We start from the raw sequence: 23,422 nt of genomic DNA, 5'->3' as shown, positions 1-23,422 counted from the left end.
TTCTAACTTATATCTGTCAGTAGACTCGATACGGAAGTGCTAAAAACTACAACATGGCTGACGAGGAGAGGAAACAGTCCAAGCAGCGAAATAAGACGGCCCACAAAATGACGCATCCTGAAGAGACGGTCAGAACGCTATCTGTAAAAAATTATTTTAGCAAAATTTTAACAAAAGCACAACCATTACATGTAATGTAGATTACAAGGAAGTAGGGTTGGACGATTATGGCAAAAATACTGATCATAATTATTTCAATTGGTTTTGAAATCACAACTAAAAACAATATTGTATTATTCATTCATTTGAAAACATGAATATTTATTGCACCACCAAAACTCAGCTTTAAATATTATTCAAAAGAACAACAGGTATAACATATTTATTAATTAGTCAAAAAATAAGAGTAACTGTCATCATCTGTTACCAGATCATGCCTTATTTTGAGTGTGTTAGTGTTTTTCCATGGTTAATGTTGCGTTCCTGTTCTGCGTACTTATTTTGTAGTTCCACTTTGAGCATCCTGCAGCAGTTTTACTTTGTCTCCCAGCGAATCTATTTCGAGTTTAGTCTTCTCTATTTAAGTCCAGCTGGTGCTGCGGCCTGTTTGCTGTTTTAAGGCTTTAAAGTAAGTTAGTTCCCGCATAGTCCTAGGTTTGTTGTGTTCATTACCAAATGCACTAGTGTATGGCGTACAACTTGCTGCACAAGTGCTTTAGTGATTTTGTCTTTGTTTATATTAAATACCCTGTACCGCACGCTGTCTCCTGCTACCATCTGTATCTGGCATCACAATCATCGCTATCTTGCGACCCAAGCGTGGCAGTGACAACAGTAAATTAAAATAACAATAGCAATATAAAAAAATAATAATAATTCAGTCTTTCAGAAGAAAAAATATTGAATTCCGTTTTTTATCTTTTACACTTAATTTACCACTGTAGAGTGTGTTCTTTTTGTGTCAAATAAAATGTAATAAACTGTTTGTAAAATGAATCATAAAATGTATTGGTGCAATACATCTTTGGACTATTTCGACCAATATTTTAGGTGAAAGCATAATAATTTTGTCAATATATAAATGTTTTAAGGCACATTATGCTAGTGTAAGGTACTTTTCAGAAACCTTTATTCTGTTAAGCGCAGTCAGACCTAATGTGGTGCACCGCGCTGTTATTGTGAATGAGAGAATTATGCTGTTGTTCTGAGCTTGACGAGTGTGGACACGAATTGAGACTGTTTAAAAAACAAAAGAGAGAGAACCTATCAAGTTGCTGTCATGTTTGTACATTGATCATGTCATTTACAACACCACCAGCAGATGAGTTGAGTTGTGCGTGTATAGATAGTTCTTGCTTGCTATAGCTTCATAGTTTATTCTGTGTTTCAAGTGGCCGCTTCAACATTGTTTAGTTTAGCACGTGTTTCTGTCCTGCAAACGTTTTTCCCAAACACATGTTCCCTCGCCTCACAATGACAACGTTTCACTGATATGTCAATTTCTGTGATATTCTGCATTTAACAGCAGATTTTGTTTTATCTAAAAAGAAGCAACCTTGGTTAAATCACAAACATCTAGTCGACGTGGTCTTTTTTCCTTCAAAACACTCACTTATCTGTTTCACCATTACACGCTAAGGAATTTGCATCCATCTTGCGCGGCCAATTTATCACTTTTTTCGATTACAAAATGTTATGATCGTTAGAAGCCATTATATAAATCAAAATTAAAATTTCAATAATTGTCCAGCCCTACAACAAAGTGTATTAAATGTAGAAAAATATAGTTAAATATGACCCCATTAAGTACTACATGCATTTCTCACATATTTTCCCTTCTCACTATATCAAGATTAAGACCACCAGACAAACTACAGCAACCTTTGGAAATCAGTTAGAATAATGAGGTAAATGTATGAGCTAAACAAATATGTATATAATATAAACATATTCAAAGCTTTACTGATACTGCAAATTAAGTCATTTAAAGCAGAGTAACAAGAGGTTCAAGTTAAACTACAAATTAATGATAAATAATGCATGTCAATAGAAGACGTATTTGTGGACAAAATTCTTGGTATCTTAAAAGTGAAAGCCGTCATAGCTACATTAGTTGTAAACTACAGACTCCTGCAGATGCCTGGTTGTCCAAATACTTTTGCCCACAGAGCGCCCATGCATGTAAAGAGAGCACACGCAAGCACTAACACACACTGGGCTTCGTAATCTTTTATAGGCCACCAGCACTAGGGGGTCTGCTCATCAAACTGCCATCATCTTCCCTAATGGTATCATTTCCACCAAGTGGCCATTAAAACATTTAGAGGGGGAAAGATGGCCTGTGTGGGCAAGTGGGAAGTGCTGATTCATCTGCAGTGCGGAGTGATCCCTCTCTAATTATGTTTGCATGGATCCCGTGTGTGTCTGTGCGTGTGTGTACATGGGCTCACATTTACAGCATATGTCTATTAAGTTACAGTAAGAGGTATGCTCAAAAGTAAGATACAAGACAGTATAAGTAACGGCCGTTTGGCAGTGGACTGTGATGAAATAATCATCGGTAACCATCTCTTCTAAGGAAATGACCAATCAGCTCAAGTCCCATTCATCAGCCACATTTTATTCCTTACAGGGGGGGATGAATGATTTACCCTCAGTGGGTCCTAAGGCACCACAGTACCTTCAAGAACTGAAAGTCCATCTCTGACATAAACTTTACACCTCTCATTTAATTCAGACCAAGAAAAACACGGTTTCATTCATACAAGGATGTAAGGAACCTTCTGAGTCTTTAGGAAAGCCTCTTGTCTAATATCTCAAAATACACAGCTCAGTAGAGCTGTCTATTTGCTAGAGCTGACATTTTGAATTTTCAAATTTTGCAGCAGAGCTGTTATTCCTTTAATACGCCCTCTAGTCCTACTAAAAATCCTCACCCGAAAATAAAGCAAAAACATCTTGCATTCACATGTTACGTAAGTGCGGATGCCTTTCTTCCTCCGCTGATCCACACACAGGCTAAAAGACAGAGGCAGAAATGGGGCCTAAAAAAGAACTCGGGCCTCATTACGAGGCGCAGCGCGAGGGTGCCACATCTCAAATACCCACCAGGCATCATTACATCCCAGAAATGGTCCAAAGACAGAACAGAGACAAAAGTGATTCAACACAGTCTTAATGAAGCCTTGAAGCCATGACAGTGAGGGAGAAATGAGTGATGGTGACGTGACGAGGGACTTGTGATAGAAACATGGGTCCAGATTTAAAAAGGTTGAGGTCCTGTTATTGTCCTCCAGGAGAGAGCATGCAATAATAATAACACGTCCATCTGCCAGTGACAGCCTCGAAGCTACACTTTTTACAACTGATTGAAATTAACATCAAACTTTCAGAGAAAAAAAGTGTTCTAATGCTAGGAGGAGGCATATGTGGATTTTCTACGCATGAGCAAACACATCAGAAGATGATTATCGACGGAGCAGAAATCAAATGACTCCATAGAGACTAACAACAAAAATGTCTGTGTAGCAAAATATAAAATTATGTTCTGCTTGGTTTAATATGCAACATTGGAGCAAAATAGAATTTTAGGTATTAAAGCATCTACCTCTGGTTTGGGAACGAAAGCCCTTCCGGGGATGGTGAAACAGTGGTGGACTGTGCTAAGATACTGAGCCATGATAGACAGGCGGCTCCTCTGTTTGCTCTTCGTGCTGGCTGTCAACCTCTGGAAGGAGAAGATGGCACAACAGCACTTTAGTATTCAATGATGCATGTTTGATAAAACACCAACACATGGTGAGCTCATTTAAACAGTAACCAAATGGGAAAAATTAAAATAAACATACTGTATACAGAGAGACCATTAACCAACCAAATAATTTGTTTAAGTGTTTCTGCCTGGCCTCTTGGCTCCTGAGCTACACAGCAGCTTCAAGACACACTCACAAACAATACTTAGGTCACATACCTCTGCCACCTCTTTCTGGAAGGTGAGCGTAAGTTGGGTGCGTCCATAAGCGAAAGGACCAGTCCTGTTAGCCATGTTCTCTAGCCATTTGATGATGAGATGGGTGGACACGTTGAAGGGCAAATTCCCTATGATGTGAAGGTTTGGTGGATCTGGGGGTTGGTGGATGTAAGACACAGTTTAACAGTTATCGTGTGGAAAAGATAGTAGGCAGAAACATAGTGGTGTGATAGTCCATCCATCCATTTGTTACCGCTTGTCCCTTTTAAGGTCGCGGGGGGTAAGGCTATCTAAGCTGCATTAGGGCGGAAGGCGGGGTATACCCTGGACAAGTCGCCACCTCATCACAGGGCCAACACAGATAGACAGACAACATTCACACTCACAATGACACACTAGGGCCAATTAACCCCAGGTGCATGTCTTCGGAGGTGGGAGGAAGCAGGAGTACCCGATGGGGACCCACGCAGTCACAGGGAGAACATGCAAACTCCACGGAGAAAGACCCTGAGCCCGGGGATTGAACCCAGGACCTTCATATTGTGAGGCACTAACCCCTGTAGCACCGTGCTGCCCTAGTGTGATAGTATGGCTTGTAATATTTTGACTTTCCTTTTAAGTCATCAGGCATTTATATAGGCATATCATAAATTAAAATCAATCTTAAATATAGACACAAGACACTTATTATGGACAATAATTATACATTTTCGTGCAAAAAGCAATATGAAATGATTTCCTTCATCATCACTTTTACTTAAATAAAAATTTGTTAGCAAAGACAGCAACAGAGGGTAGGGGTAGGTGTACAACCACACAAATGCCACCTTTATTCTTTTATGGGTTCTTGAATTGTATAGCGTCTTTTACTTTGTTTATCAAAGTGCTGGTGGCACTTGCAACTTTTTTTGGCCCCGTGATGGCTTATTTTGACACTGTACTGAAGAAAAAGAAAGCACAGACATTTCTAGTATAACTATCAGAGGTGTGAGAAAAAATCGATTCGAATACGAATCAAATACGTTGTGTGATTCAGAATCAATTCTCATTTTTAAAAAAATCGATTTTTTTCTTCTTTTTTTTTTAATCAGTCCAACAAACCACTACACAGCAATACCATAACAATGCAATCCAATTCCAAAACCAAACCTGACCCAGCAACACCCAGAACTGCAATAAACAGAGCAATTGAGAGGAGACACAAACACGACACAGAACAAACCAAAAGTAGTGAAATAAAAATGAATATCATCAACAACAGTATCAATATTAGTTATCATTTCAGCATAGCAGTGATTAAAAATTCCTCATTGACATTATCATTAGACATTTATAAAAATGAAAAAAAGAACAATAGTGTCACAGTGGCTTACATTTGCATTGCATCTCATAAGCTTCACAACACTCTGTGTCCAATATTTTCACATAGATAAAATAAGTCATATTTTTGGTTTGTTTAAGTTAAAACAAATTTACATTATTGCAATCAGTTGATAAAACATTGTCCTTTACAATTATAAAAGCTTTTTTTTTTTTTTTAATCTACTACTCTGCTTGCATGTCAGCAGACTGGGGTATATCCTGCTGAAATCCTAAGTATAGAATGAATACAGAATCGCTTTGAATCGGAAAAATATCGTTTTTGAATCGAGAATTGAATCGAATCGAAAAAAAAAAAAATCGATATATTATTGAATCGTGACCCCAAGAATCGATATTGAATCGAATCGTGGGACACCCAAAGATTTGCAACCCTAATAACTATGTTACGCTGCGTTTCATTTGTACTGGTCGGAATTTCCGAGTTCCTATTCGGAAGCTTCAACTGGAATGCACACTGAGGTCGGATTTCCTCACCACTACCACTTGGCTTTCAAAGATGACTGCTCTGAGTGTTCATTGACAACACTAAAATTGGCTATAGAGTGGGAATGTTTGTCTACAGTGAAGCATGGTGGTGGCAGCATCATGTGGAGATATTTTTCAGGGTCAAGTACTGGGAGACCAGTCAGGGTAGAGACAAAGATGAATGCAGCAATGCACAGAGACATCCTGGATGAAAATTAACACTTTCCATCCAACCTGATGGAGCTTGAGTGGTGAAGCAAAAAGGAATAGGAAAAACTGCCCAAAAATAGGAGTGCAAAGCTTGTGGCATCATGTTCAAAAAGACTTGAGGCTGTATTGATGCCAAGGTGCAGCAACAAAGTATTGAGCAAAGGGTCTGAATACTTATGTACATGTGATTTTTGTAGGTTTTATTTGTAATACTTTTTCTGATATAGAAAAAAAATACTATTTACATTGTCATTATGGGGTGTTGTCTGTAGAAATTTGAGGACAAAATGAATTTGCCAATAGCTAGCATAACAAATGTCGCAGTGAACCTCGTAGGATCCGACCAAAACAGGTAGGATCCTACGAGGTTCACTGTGACATTTGTGTCATCATAGGGACTTCGGCCAAATGAGTCACAGTTAAAAAATGTACCACATATAGAAGTTGCGAAAAAATGTTGCCTACTCTATAAGATGTGGGTGTGGTATGGTGCCAAACATTGCTCCTATGATTCGCCACACACCACATAACGATAATAACACAGCTACACAAATTAAGACCTTGATCTTTTTTGGTAGAAATAATGGTGAAGATGACACCCTAAATTGCCCAATAGGTCAGTACCTGTTCCTACCTATTTGTAGTGGGTGGAGCCTAGAGGCGAAAACTGCCCCACACCATCACCAATCTAATGATCATTTCAGCACTTTAGATAAATGGTAAATGGGTTGTACTTGTATAGCGCTTTTTTACCTTCAAGGTACTCAAAGCGCTTTGACATTACTTCCACATTTACCCATTCGCACACACATTCACACACTGATGGAGGGAGCTGCCATGCAAGGCGCCAATCAGCACCCATCAGGAGCAAGGGTGAAGTGTCTTGCTCAGGACACAACGGACGTGACGAGGTTGGTACTAGGTGGGATTTGAACCAGGGACCCTCAGGTTGCGCACGGCCACTCTCAGGTTGCGCAAGGCCACTCTCCCACTGCGCCACGCCGTCCTTGATCAAATACGAATACTAAACTGATGGCTTGTTTTGCAAATGACAGAATGTGAGCGTGACATGCCGCCAAACTTTGATCTGATGGTTCGCAACTAAACATTAATACCTCAATTTCCCAAGTTCAGACTTTTATCTTAATTGCTACAAATGCTGGTGACAGTCTAAAATAGCTTTTTTTCATTTGTATTTATTTCAATTTAATTTAATTTAATGCAATTCTCCTATGGACTTTGACTAATTGAGTCAAGGTTTAAATGACAGATACTAGACATATAGACGATGATATATTGCAAACAATTTTTGCATACGCCAATAGATGTGTGCGGGATGTGGCGGCAAACTTGGCTGCAATGGTTTGCTACAAAACCTGACAGGTTAATAACTCGGCTCCACATACTCAGATCTTGATGAGTGAAGACACCCTGAAGTGCCCGATGGGTCAGTATCTGTTCATATCTATTTGTAAGGGGTGGAGCCTGGCAGCAAAAACTTCCTTGCAACAGTACCAATTTACCTGTCATTACTGCACTTTAGATGATCGGATCTTCTTCCTAACTGACATGAGGCATCAAGGTTGGAGTCTGATCATGTCTAAATGTTAACTTCGACACTGCCACCACCCCTTTGTGGTGGAAGATTTTAACAGTGTTAACTTAACTTAACCGCATGCGTCATGCGTGACGGCCGACTCGTGTCAACTCCGTGGTGCAAGGAGGGCGAGGACCCGTTCAACGCTGCTCGCAGCTTTAATTGAACATTGGAATTGAAATGTAAACTTTAGAACAACTGAGTTTATTAAAACAAACAGATAACAAAATGTAAAATATACTGTCTGTTAACAACATTTTGCACTTGATTAAAAGTCACAACCAAAAGCAATAAAATAGGTTCTGTCTTCGTTAATAAAAAGATGGTGGAAATTTTAATATACACAGCCAAAACAATAAATAATATGGCTAAATAAAGTTATTGTGACCAAAATTATTCTGGGAATAATTATTATGCGGTATTGTTGAATGTGCCCTCACTAAAATCTTTTAAAAAGTGAATTTTTCTTTTTTTTTTTTAAATACAAAACAGAAAACCAGTGAAGTTGGCACATTGATTAAATCGTAAATAAAAACAGAAAACAATGATTTGCAAATCCTTTTTAACTTATATGGGCTCTTGTGTCAACCTTTTGTGTTTCCCTCTTCTTTTCATGTGTTACTATATATATATATGTATATATATATATATATATATATATATATATATATATATATATATACATATACATATATATTAGGGCAGCAACAAAGTTGTCGATTAATTTAGTCATTGATTCGTTGGATGTATGTAATGCGCATGCACGGAGGCTTTTTTTTTTTAATATAATTTTTTCTTTCCCCCATAAACCTTTATTTATAAACTGCAACATTTACAAACAGCTGAAAAACAATAATCAAAATAAGTACAAAAACAGTACAAAACAGCGCCAGGGCTGCGCTGAGGCTAAGTCTCATGAGGTGGCATGCCGTAAGCCAGCCAATGATGTGTCATGTGCAGCTCACGTGACCACGCCGTCTCCTTTGTGGAAACGTTCGAAAAATGGCGGAGGGAAACAGTACGGATAGTTCAGCGGAGAAACATCTTGAGGTTATTGCTTCAATAGAGAAAAGTGTATTACATAAGTCGTCCAAAGTGTACTTTAAAGACTTCAAATAAGACATTTCCTGCAAAACGTGCGGCATGGACGTCGCGTGGCACGGAAGGACAACATTGCTTCGGCAGCACCTGAAAAAGATGAAGGGAAGAACTCACGGTACGTAACTTATTTAAGTCCATAGTCAGAGTATATTGATCCGTTGTGTCCGTCTTTGTGTGTTTTTAATCTTTTGTTAACGAGGATAATTTTTTCTGGAAGCGCAGCAGCAACTATTGTGTATTAAATTACAGAGTGTTAGGACCTTTTTGGATAGTGCAGTGACTTCATTTTCTGTGTTGTTTTGAGTCGCAACAGGCATTCATAAGTTCATCTTTTTTTGTGAGTAACTTTAACGTTATGTCTTTGTTGCAACGCGGCAGCACATTTGACTCCGTTTTGAGAGAGAAAACGCACGTATAAATGTAACGGACAGAAATATCTCAGGTTGCTTTGATAATGGATCAATGTAGCCTGGCCCAATAAAGCTATATAAATCTATTTAGACTTGAGTGACGCTTTAGTATAACTAAACGTTATGAAGGTGCTGGAATATTTCATGCTGTTATTCAGAGGCAGCCCAAAGTGAATCCTTTATTATTCAGAACAGAAACGTGAACGATATCCGATCCAGTTTTGATCTGATGAGTGACATTCCTGTTTTGTTATTGGTGTATTCTGCAACTCCAATGTCCACTTATTTAATGTATCTGTTTTTTGAATGTGGTGGCGTATTTGTCTTTTATGTCAGAAATTATTAATTAAATCAACTGGGTACGTATTGAGTTACATGTAAATGATGCTACTACGTATGTACATTCATAATATGGTTTCTCTCATTTCAGAAAGAAACAAGCCAGCATAAGAGACTTGGTACAAAGGAAGGTCTGCACACCACAGCAAGCGGCTGCATTGACTGATGCTATCCTGAATATGTTGCTAACTAACATGAGGCTATTATCAATGGTGGAGGATGAAGGTTTTAGACAAATGATCCACGTCCTCAACCCTGGTTACACTCTTCCCTCGAGGAACCATTTTACGAAACTGATGGAGAGGAAGTACGAGCAGACATTCCATGCAGTGTACACTGACATAAAAGCCACCCAGAGCAAAATTGCTCTCACTACTGATGTGTGGACAAGTGTAGCCTACCTTGGCAATACATGCCACTAGATTGGAGAGGAATGGAACATGAAGTCAATCTGCCTTACGACCATGCCACTAGAGGAAAGACATTCAGCATCCAACATTGCAGAATGGTTGGAATAGGTAGTAGCCAGGTTTGAAATTCCCCTAAGCAAAATTAATGCTATTGTGCAGGACATTGGTGCACTTTATAAAAAAAAAAAAAAACATTTTTGTAACACTTGACTTGTTTTATTTGGCAAGCCGAAAGGACATGGTGCCAGAACAATTTCCCTTGTGGATTATTGAAGTTTGTCTAAGTCTAAGTATGCTGTTTTTTAAAATAAAGTATTGGAAAGGATAGAAATGTAGTTTGTCTCTTTTATCCAATTATTAAACGATTAATTGAAGTAATAATAGACAGATTGATCGATTATCAAATTAATCGTTAGTTGCAGCCCTAATATATATATACATATATATATACAGTATATATGTATGTATATATATATGTATATATATTGTATATATATGCGTATATATACACATACATATATGTATATATATACACGTATATATACTGTATATACATACTGTATGTACACATATATATATATACATACATATATATATACATACATATATATTTATACACACACCTATATATACATATATATATATACATACATATATATATTTACATACATATATATACACACACATATATATACATACATATATATACATACATATATATACACACATATACATATATATATATATGTATATATACATATGTACATACATATATATATACACACACACATATATATAAATATATATACATATATATGTATTTATACACATATATATGTATATATACATGTATATATATACATATATATATATATGTGTATATATATATATATATATATATATATATACATACATGTATATTAATATATCTATACATATATACATGAGGGACTGGAGGAGATGCAGATAAAGAGACAGGGCTACAGAGCTAGCAATGAGCGCCGGGACAGACAGGCTTCACAGTGTCTTGGCTGAATGAGCAGGTATCGGACACCTCGGTCTCTTTAGACGCATCCTTGCTCATTCATGCGGACTGGACACTGGCCGAGTTAGTGGGCGGCCGAAGGTGGAGTCGGCTCTCTTGGTCGCTTTGTTGCGTCTTCTCCTGTCTCTGGGCATGCTATCCCCACCCCAGCAGACGATGGCGTGGAACACTGCAGTGGGCACCGCAGTGTATATGCTTATTTTACTTTTTATTCATAGCTGTATGTACAAACCATGTTTCCATATCAGTTGGGAAATTGTGTTAGATGTAAATATAAACGGAATACAATGATTTGCAAATCATTTTCAACCCATATTCCCTTGAGTATGCTACAAAGACAACATATTTGATGTTCAAACTGATAAACTTTTTTTTTGTTGCAAATCATCATTAATTTTAGAATTTGATGCCAGCAACACGTGACAAAGAAGTTGGGAAAGCAGAAGCAGAATGAGTCTAACGCCAGCTAAGGATGTTGAAATAATATATAATCGACAGACATCTTTTCATGAAAACATGGAGAAGCTGCTGATAGTGTGATTGATGAAGAAAAAACTAAAAGAAGATCCCGTAGAAGTTCATTCTCCAGGCTGAATGCTGTACATTATTATTACATGACTTTATACAACTACTGTAGTTGTTAGTACCACATTCTATTGGATTGGGCAGCACGTAGGTGCACTGTTTAGCACTGGTGCTTCAAGGCGAGAAGTTCCTGGGGCCCTTCTGTGGCGTTTGCATGGTCTCCCCACGATTGCTTTGGTTCTCTACTGGTATTCTGGCTTCCTCCTACCTCCAAAGCCATGCATCGGAAAATAGGCTGATTGGCAACACTAAATTGGCCCGAGTATCTGAATGTGAGTCTGAATTGTTGTCGGTCTATCTGAGTTGAGGTAGCGACTTGTCCAGGTAGTACTCTGCTTTCTGTCAGAGTGCAGCTGGGATGGGCTCTAGACCCAGAAAGGGATAAGCGGTAGAAAATGGATGGATTTTTATCTAGACGAAATGGTGGTGCTATGGGGGGCCAAGGACCAATTAAATTGACTTAAAATAATTTCAATAAGAGATGTTGATTTGTGATACAAGTGTTTTGAGTTAACAGCTCGACCGTCACAGTACCAATTAAAGAAGTTGAGGTACAATTGTATATCTTAAAACATTACGTCTTGTAAAGTTAGAAATTACACTAGTTTAAATAACATTAAAACATTATATTTGTGCATTTTTATCAGGGTGATATTGAACATGCATTATTTAGTGGCCTTCTTTTTTGACATTAAGAAGGCCGGCAAGGAACCAATGAACATATTTCCTTGCTCAAATCTGAAAGGCATTCATCATTATCATTGCAAGATGACTTTGAAAATTCATCTTCATGAGTAAGCTGAAATTGTTAGCTTGGGAAGTACCGGTTAAAGTACCAATGATTGTCACACACACACAAGGTGTGGCGAAATTTGTCCTCTGCATTTGACCCATCCCCTTGTTCACCCACTGGGAGGTGAGGGGAGCAGTGGGCAGCAGTGGTGCCGCGCCCGGGAATCATTTATGGTGATTTAACCCCCAATTCCAACCCTTGATGCTAAATCCCAAGCAGGGAGGCAATGGGTCCCATTTTTTTTTATAGTCTTTGGTATGACTCGGCCGGGGTTTTAACTCACAACCTACTGATCTCAGGGCGGACACTTTTTTAGTGTTACTTAGTTCCAGCTTTCTGTAAGACTGTCACACATGAGCAGCATGTTCAGGGTCCACCTGAGTTTTTTTTCACTATTTATTTCACTATATTGGTAAGTAACATGTAATATTTACGTATTTTGCTCATTTTAAGCATACGGTGGCGCATTCATTTCACAGACACATAACAACGTTCGCTTTTCTCTTCAAACACAACCAAATTACTACTCACGGCAAACTTTGTGAGAGAAAATGACTACTTTGGGAGAAATGATGATCCAGAAATCTGATATAGTTTAGCCTGAATATACAGAGGATGAACTACATCTTGTAGAAGCAGTGTGCTTAACAGAGTAATCTTTAGCTAAACACAAAGCATCATGGAGCCGTATTGGTAAGTGCTGAACAAGATATACAATCTACAAAAATAATAAAACAATCACTCACTGTACAATGTCTGCTCTTACTGAGATGACAACTGTTTAGATTCATAATTAGTTATAATGCTCACGAATGGTTAAATAAAAAAGGTGCTGCAAACAAGCATATTTTCGTGTGTTTGTCACAAATCTCCGGGTTTAAGTGGAATGTCAAAGTTTACCAACTCCATGGTTTATGGCTACCACCTTCTACTATCAAGGTGATAGGCATGATTTATAATATAGAATTAACTTTCACAAGCGCGATGCAATAGCCTAGCGGCTCAATATGTTAATATAGCATGTGGAGTGTGTCGCTATGGGGCAGGGTTGATCAGCGTCCTATCGGAGGTAAGAGGTGTGCCCAGGTTCAGGCCAGCAGACATGTGGCTATAGGCAGAGTGGTTGAGAGGCAGTACATACCTGAAGTCCTCCTCAATCAGCTCAAGATGATAACAGCTGTGTCTAATCACCAATGGAGGACACCTGGGTTCTGATCAGCCTGGGCCATAAATGCAGCAGCTTGAACCTGAGCTCAATCTACCTCTGCATGGGACACTGTAAGACGCACACGCCACTTTCTAACAAACAAAATACTTAATGTACAAACCCCGTTTCCATATGAGTTGGGAAATTGTGCTAGATGTAAATATAAACGGAATACAATGATTTGCAAATAATTTTCATATTTGATGTTCAAACTGATAAACATTTTTTTTTGCAAATAATCATTAACTTTAGAATTTGATGACAGCAACACGTGGCAAAGAAGTTGGGAAAGTTGGCAATAAATACTGATAAAGTTGAGGAATGCTCATCAAACACTTGTTTGGAACATCCCACAGGTGTGCATACTAATTGGGAACATGTGGGTGCCATGATTGGGTATAAAAACAGCTTCCCGAAAAATGCTCAGTCTTTCACAAGAAAGGATGGGGCGAGGTACACCCATTTGTCCAAACCTGCGTGAGCAAATAGTCAATCAGTTAAAGAACAAAGATTCTCAAAGTGCTATTGCAAGAAATTTAGGTATTTCAACGTCTACGGTCCATAATATCATCAAAAGGTTCAAAGAATCTGAAAAAAGACAGTGACCTTCGATCCCTCAGACGGCACTGTATCAAAAACCGACATCAATCTCTAAAGGATATCACGACATTTGCTCAGGAAAACTTCAGAAACCCACTGTAACTAAATACAGTTGGTCGTATCATCTGTATGTGCACGTTAAAGCTCTACTATGCAAAGCGAGAGCCATTTATCAACAACATCCAGAAACCCCGCCGGCTTCTCTGGGCCCGAGATCATCTAAGATGGACTGATGCAAAGTGGAAAAGTGTTCTGTGGTCTGACGCGTCCACATTTCATATTGTTTTTGGAAATATTCGACATCGTGTCATCCAGACCAAAGGGGAAGCGAACCATCCAGCATCTGTGATGGTATGGGGGTGCATTAGTGCCCAAGGCATGGGTAACTTACACATCTGTGAAGGCACCATTAATGCTGAAAGGTACATACAGGTTTTGGAACAACATATGCTGCCATCTAAGCACCGTCTTTTTCATGGACGCCCCTGCTTATTTCAGCAAGACAATGCCAAGCCACATTCAGCACGTGTTACAACAGCGTGGCTTCGTAAAAAAAGAGTGCAGTTACTTTCCTGGCCCGCCTGCAGTCCAGACCTGTCTCTCATCGAAAACGTGTGGTGCAGCGGAGACCCCGGACTGTTGAACGACTGAAGCTCTACATAAAACAAGAATGGGAAAGAATTCCACTTTCAAAGCTTCAACAATTAGTTTCCTCAGTTCCTAAACGTTTATTGAGTGTTGTTAAAAGAAAAGGTGATGTAACACAGTGGTGAACATGCCCTTTCCCAACTACTTTGGCACGTGTTGCAGCCATGAAATTCTAAGTTAATTATTATTTGCAAAAAAAAAAAAAAGTTCATGAGTTTGAACATCAAATATCTTGTCTTTGTAGTGCATTCAATTGAATATGGGTTGAAAAGGATTTGCAAATCATTGTATTCAATTTATATTTAAATAAATAAATAATATGTATTTATATTTAAATAAATAAATGATATTTAAATATAATAATAAATAAATAAATGATACTCCTCTCTGAGCTGCTACCTTACCGTGGTAGAGGAGTTTGCGTGTCCCAATGATCCTAGGAGCTATGTTGCCTGGGGGCTTTCATGCCCCCTGGTAGGGTCTCCCAAGACAAACAGGTCCTAGGTGAGTGATCAGACAAAGAGCAGCTCAAAGACTTCTATGGAATTACAACAAAATGGACTCAGATTTCCCTTGCCCGGACGCGGGTCACCGGGGCCCAGCTCTGGAGCCAGGCCCGGAGTTGGGGCACGATGGCGAGCGCCATGGGGCCCGGCCGGGCACAGCCCGAAGAGGCAACGTGGGTCATCCCTCCAATGGGCTCACCACTCATAGGAGGGGCCATAGAGGTCGGGTGCATTGTGAGCTTGGCGGCAGCCGAAGGCAGGACACTTAGCGGTCCGATCCTTGGCTACAGAAACTAGCTCTTGGGACGTGGAACGTCACCTCACTGGGGAGGAAGGAGCCTGAGCTAGTGCGCGAGGTAGAGAAGTTCCGGCTGGATATAGTCAGACTCACCTCGACGCACAGCAAGGGCTCTGGAACCAGTTCTCTCGAGAGGGACAGGACTCTCTTCCACTCTGGCGTTGCCAACAGTGAGAGGCGACGGGCTGGGGTGGCCATTCTCGTTGCCCCCTGGCTCAAAGCCTGCACGTTGGAGTTCAACCCAGTGGACGAGAGGGTAGCTTCCCTCCGCCTTCGGATGGGGGGACGGGTCTTGACTATTGTTGGTGCTTACGCACCAAACAGCAGTTCAGAGTACCCACCGTTTTTGGGTACACTCGAGGGAGTACTGGAAAGTGCTCCCCCGGGTGATTCCCTTGTCCTACTGGGGGACTTCAACGCTCATGTTGGCAACGACAGTGAAACCTGGAGAGGGAAGAATGGCCGCCAGGATCCAAACCCTAGTGGTGTTTTGTTATTGGACTTTTGTGCTCGTCACGGATTGTCCATAACAGACACCATGTTCAAACATAAGGGTGTCCATATGTGCACTTGGCACCAGGACACCCTAGGCCGCAGTTCCATGATCGACTTTGTAGTTGTGTCATCGGATTTACGGCCTCATGTTTTGGACACTCGGGTGAAGAGAGGGGCGGAGCTTTCTACCGATCACCACCTGGTGGTGAGTTGGCTGCGATGGTGGGGGAGGATGCCGGACAGACCTGGCAGGCCCAAGCGCATTGTGAGGGTCTGCTGGGAACGTCTGGCAGAGTCTCCTGTCAGAGAGAGTTTCAATTCACACCTCCAGAAGAACTTTGAACATGTCACGAGGGAGGTGCGGGACATTGAGTCCGAGTGGATCATGTTCCGAACCTCTATTGTCGAGGCGGCTGATTGAAACTGTGGCCACAAGTTTGTTGGTGCCTGTCGTGGCGGTAATCCCAGAACCCGTTGATGGACACCAGCACTGAGGGATGCCGTCAAGCTGAAGGAGTCCTATCGGGTTCTTTTGGCTCATAGGACTCCGGAAGCAGTGGACGGGTACCGACGGGCCAAGCGGTGTGCAGCTTTAGCGGTCACGGAGGCAAAAACTGGGACATGGGAAGAGTTTGGGGAAGCCATGAAAAACGACTTCCGGACGGCTTCGAAGCGATTCTGGACCACCATACGCCGCCTCAGGAAGGTTAAGCAGTGCACTATCAACACCGTGTATGGTGTGGATGGTGTTCTGCTGACTTCGACTGCGGATGTTGTGGATCGGTGGAGGGAATACTTCGAAGACCTCCTCAATCCCACCAACACGTCTTCCTTTGAGAAAGCGGTGCCTGGGGAATCTGTGGTGGGCTCTCCTATTTCTGGGGCTGAGGTTGCTGAGGTAGTTAAAAAGCTCCTCGGCGGCGAGGCCCCGGGGGTAGATGAGATCCGCCCAGAGTTCCTTAAGGCTCTGGATGCTGTGGGGCTGTCTTGGTTCACACTCCTCAGCCTTCCCGGTAAGGTTTATTCAGGTGTACTGGAGAGGAGGCTACGCCGGATACTCGAACCTCGGATTCAGGAGGAACAGTGTGGTTTACGTCCTGGTCGTGGAACTGTGGACCAGCTCTATACTCTCGGCAGGGTTCTTGATGGTGCATGGGAGTTTGCCCAACCAGTGTACATGTGCTTTGTGAACTTGGAGAAGGCATTCGACTGTGTCCCTCGGGAAGTCCTGTGGGGAGTGCCCAGAGAGTATGGGGTACCGGAATGTCTTATTGTGGCGGTCCGTTCCCTGTATGATCAGTGTCAGAGCTTGGTCCCTATTGCTGGCAGTAAGTCGGACACGTTTCCAGTGAGGGTTGGACTCCGCCAAGGCTGTCCTTTGTCACGATTCTGTTCATAACTTTTATGGACAGAATTTCTAGGCACAGTCAAGGCGTTGAAGGGTTCCGGTTCGGTGGCCGCTGGACTAGGTCTCTGCTTTTTGCAGATGATGTGGTCCTGATGGCTTCATCTGGCCGGGATCTTCAAATCTCACTGGATCGGTTCGCAGCCGAGTGTGAAGCGACCGGAATGAGAATCAGCACCTCCAAGTCCGAGTCCATGGTTCTCGCCCGGAAAAGGGTGGAGTGCCATCTCCGGGTTGGGGAGGAGACCCTGCCCCAAGTGGAGGAGTCCAAGTACCTAGGAGTCTTGTTCACGAGTGGGGGAAGAGTGGATCGTGAGATCGACAGGCGGATCGGTGCGGCGTCTTCAGTAATGTGGAAGTTGTATCGATCCGTTGTGGTGAAGAAGGAGCTGAGCCGGAAGGCTAAGTTCTCAATTTACCGGTCGATCTACGTTCCCATCCTCACCTATGGTCATGAGCTTTGGGTCATGACTGAAAGGATAAGATCACGGGTACAAGCGGCCGAAATGAGTTTCCTCCGCCGGGTCGCGGGTCTCTCCCTTAGAGATAGGGTGAGAAGCTCTGCCATCCAGGAGGGAGCTCAAAGTAAAGCCGCTGCTCCTCCACATTGAGAAGAGCCAGATGAGGTGGCTCGGGCATCTGGTCAGGATTCCACCCGAACGCCTCCCTAGGGAGGTGTTAACGGCACGTCCAACCGGTAGGAGGCTACGGGGAAGCCCCAGGACACGTTGGGAAGACTATGTCTCCCGGTTGGACTGGGAACGCCTCGGGATCCCCCGGGAAGAGCTAGACGAAGTGGCTGGAGAGAGGGAAGTCTGAGCTGCCCCCGCGACCCGACCTCCGATAAGCGGAAGATGATGGATGGATGGATGGATGGAAATAAATGATCAATGGGTTGTACTTGTATAGCGCTTTTCTACCTTCAAGGTAGTAGCCACTACTTTCACATTTACCCATTCACACACACATTCACACACTGATGGAGGGAGCTGCCATGCAAGGCGCTAACCAGCACCCATCAGGAGCAAGGGTGAAGTGTCTTGCTCAAGGACACAACAGACGTGACGAGGTTGGTACTAGATGGGGGTTGAACCAGGGACCCTCGGGTTGCGCACGGCCACTATTCCACTGCGCCACGCCGTCCCCTAACATCTAACACAATTTCTCAACTCATATGGAAGCGGGGTTTGTAGAAGTGGCTGGTTACATCAGCTCTGCTCTTTTAATGTCTTTAATATCCTTTGTTATCTTTGATGTTTTCCACATGTAAGAGGGATGTGTGCTATGGTTATGAGTTGTTTTTTCCTTTGTCCTTTAGTCCTGACCACCTCTCCAAGGGCCCAGGCTTAGATCGAATATTGGCCCAAGTCTATTTTTAGCTTAATGGAATTTATACCCTTGTTTAGTGTAATCTCCTCACCTTCCTCCCAAGGCTTACAGATACTTGTTGGGAATCTTCTGTCCATTTTGTAAGTAAGAATGTCACCATGGACAATCCTCATCTTGCCCGGTGCTGCCTCAGACAACAACTGTAGAAACAACATTGTATTACCGTAAATATATATATATATTCGCTGAAACCAGTCATTCTCCTTAGTCACTCTCCAGGTGGTTAATGATGAGGCAGTGGATGAATCGATATGGCTTAAATGGACAGACAAAGGCATTTATCCACCATCAACACTGAAAAGCTGGTGCAATGACATTTACACAATTCAAGTGGAGAGCGTCATTTACCGTTAATCCGGGGATGAAACGTGAATCCTTCTCCACCACAAGCAGGTCTGAAGCCCCAGCGTTCAGAATGGAGCGCGTCAAGCCACCGGGACCCGGACCAACTTCACACACGTAAGCATTTTTCAAATTGCCGGCCTGGCGCACTAATTTGTCTGAAAAGATGGAGCTGGGTGATCTACTGAATGCTTTTGTATAGCCCTCTGCACACTTAGCAAGTCAAATTCATAAATCATGTACATTACACAGCATGCTCCAATCAAACAACTTAATCAGTCTTGTGTATCCAAATGTATATGAATTGTGTGCTATGGATATGAGATGCATTTATCCAACGGTCACCTTGCCCAGTAACAAAAGAGCAGATCAGGCCAGCAGTGCATCACTGATAATTACATTAAGCTCCATATGGGCTGATGACTTGCTTTATTCGTTTTAGCAGAGGACCTCCTCAACATGACCCAAACAGGAAAGCCTGTCTCTTTTAATGCCTGGAAACAAGGCTATGTGGAGCTGAGCAGTGAAGTGCACTGGTGTACACAAAATAATGAGGAATAGGAGGGAGCAGGTATTGGTGCAATGCAGATAGAGCTAGACGAGAGTGTGTGTGCATGTGTGTGTGTCAGTGTGTGCGTGCGGGTGCGCGCACCCGTAGCAGACAGACCAACCTGTGAGCTTTAAGTCCAACAGGAAGTTCTGAGAAAGCTGTTTCTCAGCTCGCAGCTTGTACAGCTTTATCAACTCACTGACAGTGGGCAAGGGAGGTAGGCGGAAAGATGCAAGCTTTCCAGAGGCAGCCATTCCAATTAAATAAACACTGTAAAAAGAAAACACACACACACAAAAACACTTAAAAGCTACTGTAAAGACATCCTGTAAAGACCACTGAGAGACATGGAGTGTTTAGAATTGCTATGTTCAAGCAAGTTTTTCATTGTGATGGGTTATACATTTATCTCAAAATGGTTTAGTCAGCGGTGGGCCGTCAGGGCCAGCAAGGCTTTCTCTGCTTGCCTAACATAACCAGAAATCATGATCATAATTAAAGATAAAAGTAATTTTTAATATACTTTCCCTACATATCAGTGCTGTTTTTAGGTTACAGTTTTTATCCACCAGAATTCAGCTAGCTTATGTTACCATGCTGTATGAAATCGGCCAACAATGCGGGCATCTGTGTACTGTAAGTGAACGAGCATATACAATTGATAGGTGATTGATATAGCTAATCAGATCATGAGTTGTTGTAAGGTAAGGCCTTCTAGCTGGCCTCTCGTTGAACGTGACATTTACTCGTCCTTTGACTCACTGGTTTAAGCCGCAGCGGTGCTATGCAGATCAGCAGATATAGCTACTTTTTTAACCCACAATGGCCAAAGCTCTTTTAATCTTGCTCTTAATTATGTAATGCCCAATGCAGTGGTATCCCTAACATGAATCATGTTCATTATGTTTAATCTACTTTCAAAAATATATAAAAGTATTCATTATATTCTCTTCATGTCCTTGTTTTTACATTAAAGCTAGCTTGTTGCCAGCCCCCCAGACCTAAGTCTACATTAGCAGCATAAAAAAACAGAGGACAGTCAGATGATAGACAGTTGCGAAAGCCAATCAGATCCCAAGTTGTTGACAGTAGCCCATCAAGGTAGCCTAACGTTGAATGTGACTGTGATTGGATGCTCACTTGTCATTCCCAAGTGAGTATCCAATCACAAGTGTTGATTTGCGAATGCACGAAGTGTCACCAGAGCCATACCCGGCGAGCAGATACATCACCGGTACTCACTTTTTTTAACCCACAAAGAAGAAGAAGAGCAAAACATTCAAAGGTTGAAGATATATATTTGCAAGGCTATTTTCAAGAAGCATGTTTAAAGAGAAACGAGATTTACTGAGACGGGGTTGGCCCACTTCGGTAGCTATGGTTTGCCCGCTACTTCCGCTGGAATAACTACGAGCGGTACCACTGGCTTTTACGCTGTCGGATGGGTGCTACAAATTGTTCAAGTATTATATTTCTTTATCTTTTCATGTTTGTTATGTTTTTTTTTTACAAATGATTTTAATTTTGACAGTACCATGTAAGAATAGGGCTGGGTGATATATTGAGTTTGTACGATATATCAATATATTTGTAAACGAGATATGAAAATACCATAGTATCGATATAATTCATTTCACGTTAAAATTACCTAACACTGCTTAATTGTTGTGCTCTTTGTTCTACCCCGCTGCCCCCCACCGGCTGCTAAACCCCTCCCCTTCCGCACTTTCAAGAAGTGCTTGAACGTATAAGAACGTCCATGATTGGTTGGGTGTTTATTATGATGAGTCACGATTGGTTGAGTTTAGGCCAATCAGAGGCAACATACAGCGAGTCGTGGAACCAGGAAGAGAAATCACAACAGACGTCCCAAATGACGACGAAAGAGTTGTAGAAGAGAAGAGGGAATTTTTAAGCGCGCGATTTATATATTAAAAAAACTAATGGAAGATGGCAGAGGGATTCTCTTCCTTAGATTTTTCTTTTAGTCCAGGAAACCCAAAAACCGTCTACTTGGCCACATTAGATCAAATGCATGCGTCTGGATGAAACCATAGCCAACATTAGAGTTGTTTACCATGTAAGACCAAATCAAAGCTGCTCTCGACATGAAAGACGTGGAATACACATTTAAGAACACACATGATTGTGGACATGTGATGACTCTTGCTGCAGTACAGCCTGTCTAAATGCTACATTGGATTTTCATAGGGGTTTTATAACAAGACAGTAGCTGAGATTTTGTTCATTATTTCTACTCTTTACATTTTGACATTGAATAGTTGAATCATTTTGAAACAAACAACAAGACCATAGTCGCACAAATACTGTAAGTCAAGTCACTTACTTGGCGCTGACCACAGACATGTGGTCCAGTAGGACCACATAACCGTACGTGTGTGACATTCCATTACATTGTCGACTGGGAAATAAAAAGTGCCTGCCTGCAAATTAATTTTTTATGTGAGTTTGATACATTTTGTATTATTTGCACAGCTATGTTATCTATTTTATGTAGAAAGAATGTGTTTGTTTTTGATTTATACATTCTTTATTTTTATATTTTATTTATGCTATGTAATTCTGTGCTACTTAAACAGTTTATTTTTTGTGATGTTAATATCCATGTTGACTGACTGGGTTAATAAAAGTATTACTGACTGTTTACAGGGCAGTTGTCATTCACTTCAATTTCAGTGAATCTCGCTCAAAATATAAAATGATAAATGATAATGGGTTGTACTTGTATAGTGCTTTTCTACCTTCGAGGTACTCAAAGCACTTTGACACTACTTCCACATTTACCCATTCACCCAAACATTCACACACTGATGGAGGGAGCTGCCATGCAAGGTGCTAACCAGCACCCATCAGGAGCAAGGGTGAAGTGTCTTGCTCTGGACACAACGGACGCGACGAGGTTGGTACAAGGTGGGGATTGAACCAGGGTCCCTCGGGTTGCGCACGGCCACTCTACCACTGCGCCACACCGTCCCTGTAATATGTCGAGATATATATTGAATATCGAGTTTAAGTAAAAATATATCGAGATATACTTTTACGTCCATATCGCCCAGCCCTACATAAGATACATTAATTGCTGATGAGGGTTTATAATTTTTCTAAAAGCCAGTATTGTACGCTGTTGAGGCAATTCAATGCCCAATAGTGTGCAGGTCGGTTTCTGTAAAGCAGGGGTCACCAACCTTTTTAAAACCAAGAGCTACTTCTTGGGTACTGATTAATACGAAGGGCTACCAATTTGATACACACTTAGATAAATTGCCAGAAATAGCCAATTTGCTCAATTTACCTTTAATAAATAAATTTATATATATATATATATATATATAAATATATAAAAAAAAAGGGTATTTCTGTCTGTCATTCCGTCGTACATTTTTTTTCCTTTTACAGACGTTTTTTTGTAGAGAATAAATGATGAAAAAAAAAAAACACTTAATTGAACAGTTTAAAAGAGAAGACACAAAAAAAAAAGAAAATTACATTTTGAAACATAGTTTATCTTCAATTTCGACTCTTTAAAATTCAAAATTAAACCGAAAAAAAAACTAGCTAATTCGAATCTTTTTGATAAAACTGGAAAACTATTTTTTTGAACATCATTAGTAATATTTCCTGATTAAGATTAATTTTAGAATTTTGAAGAAATC

General features: G+C 41.0%; 1 protein-coding gene across 7 annotated transcripts in view; it reads right to left on the bottom strand.

Moving 5' to 3' along the window:
* The window catches only part of tfb1m (transcription factor B1, mitochondrial), a 100,406-nt gene that overhangs the window by 60,838 nt on the left and 16,146 nt on the right, over nt 1-23,422 (bottom strand). For all 7 annotated transcript variants that reach the window (XM_061895538.1, XM_061895536.1, XM_061895535.1 and 4 more), the window contains 5 exons: nt 19,870-20,018; nt 19,205-19,356; nt 18,888-18,996; nt 3,971-4,122; nt 3,608-3,727 (listed from right to left, as the gene is read on the bottom strand). In XM_061895538.1, coding sequence (XP_061751522.1) covers nt 3,608-3,727; nt 3,971-4,122; nt 18,888-18,996; nt 19,205-19,356; nt 19,870-20,002 — 666 coding nt within the window. In that variant the 5' untranslated portion in view covers nt 20,003-20,018. The remainder of the gene's footprint in view (nt 1-3,607; nt 3,728-3,970; nt 4,123-18,887; nt 18,997-19,204; nt 19,357-19,869; nt 20,019-23,422) is intronic.

The sequence above is a fragment of the Nerophis ophidion genome, linkage group LG03 (genome assembly GCF_033978795.1).
Source record: "Nerophis ophidion isolate RoL-2023_Sa linkage group LG03, RoL_Noph_v1.0, whole genome shotgun sequence".
Taxonomy (NCBI): domain Eukaryota; kingdom Metazoa; phylum Chordata; class Actinopteri; order Syngnathiformes; family Syngnathidae; genus Nerophis; species Nerophis ophidion.
This window is presented reverse-complemented; position numbering and strand designations above follow the sequence as displayed.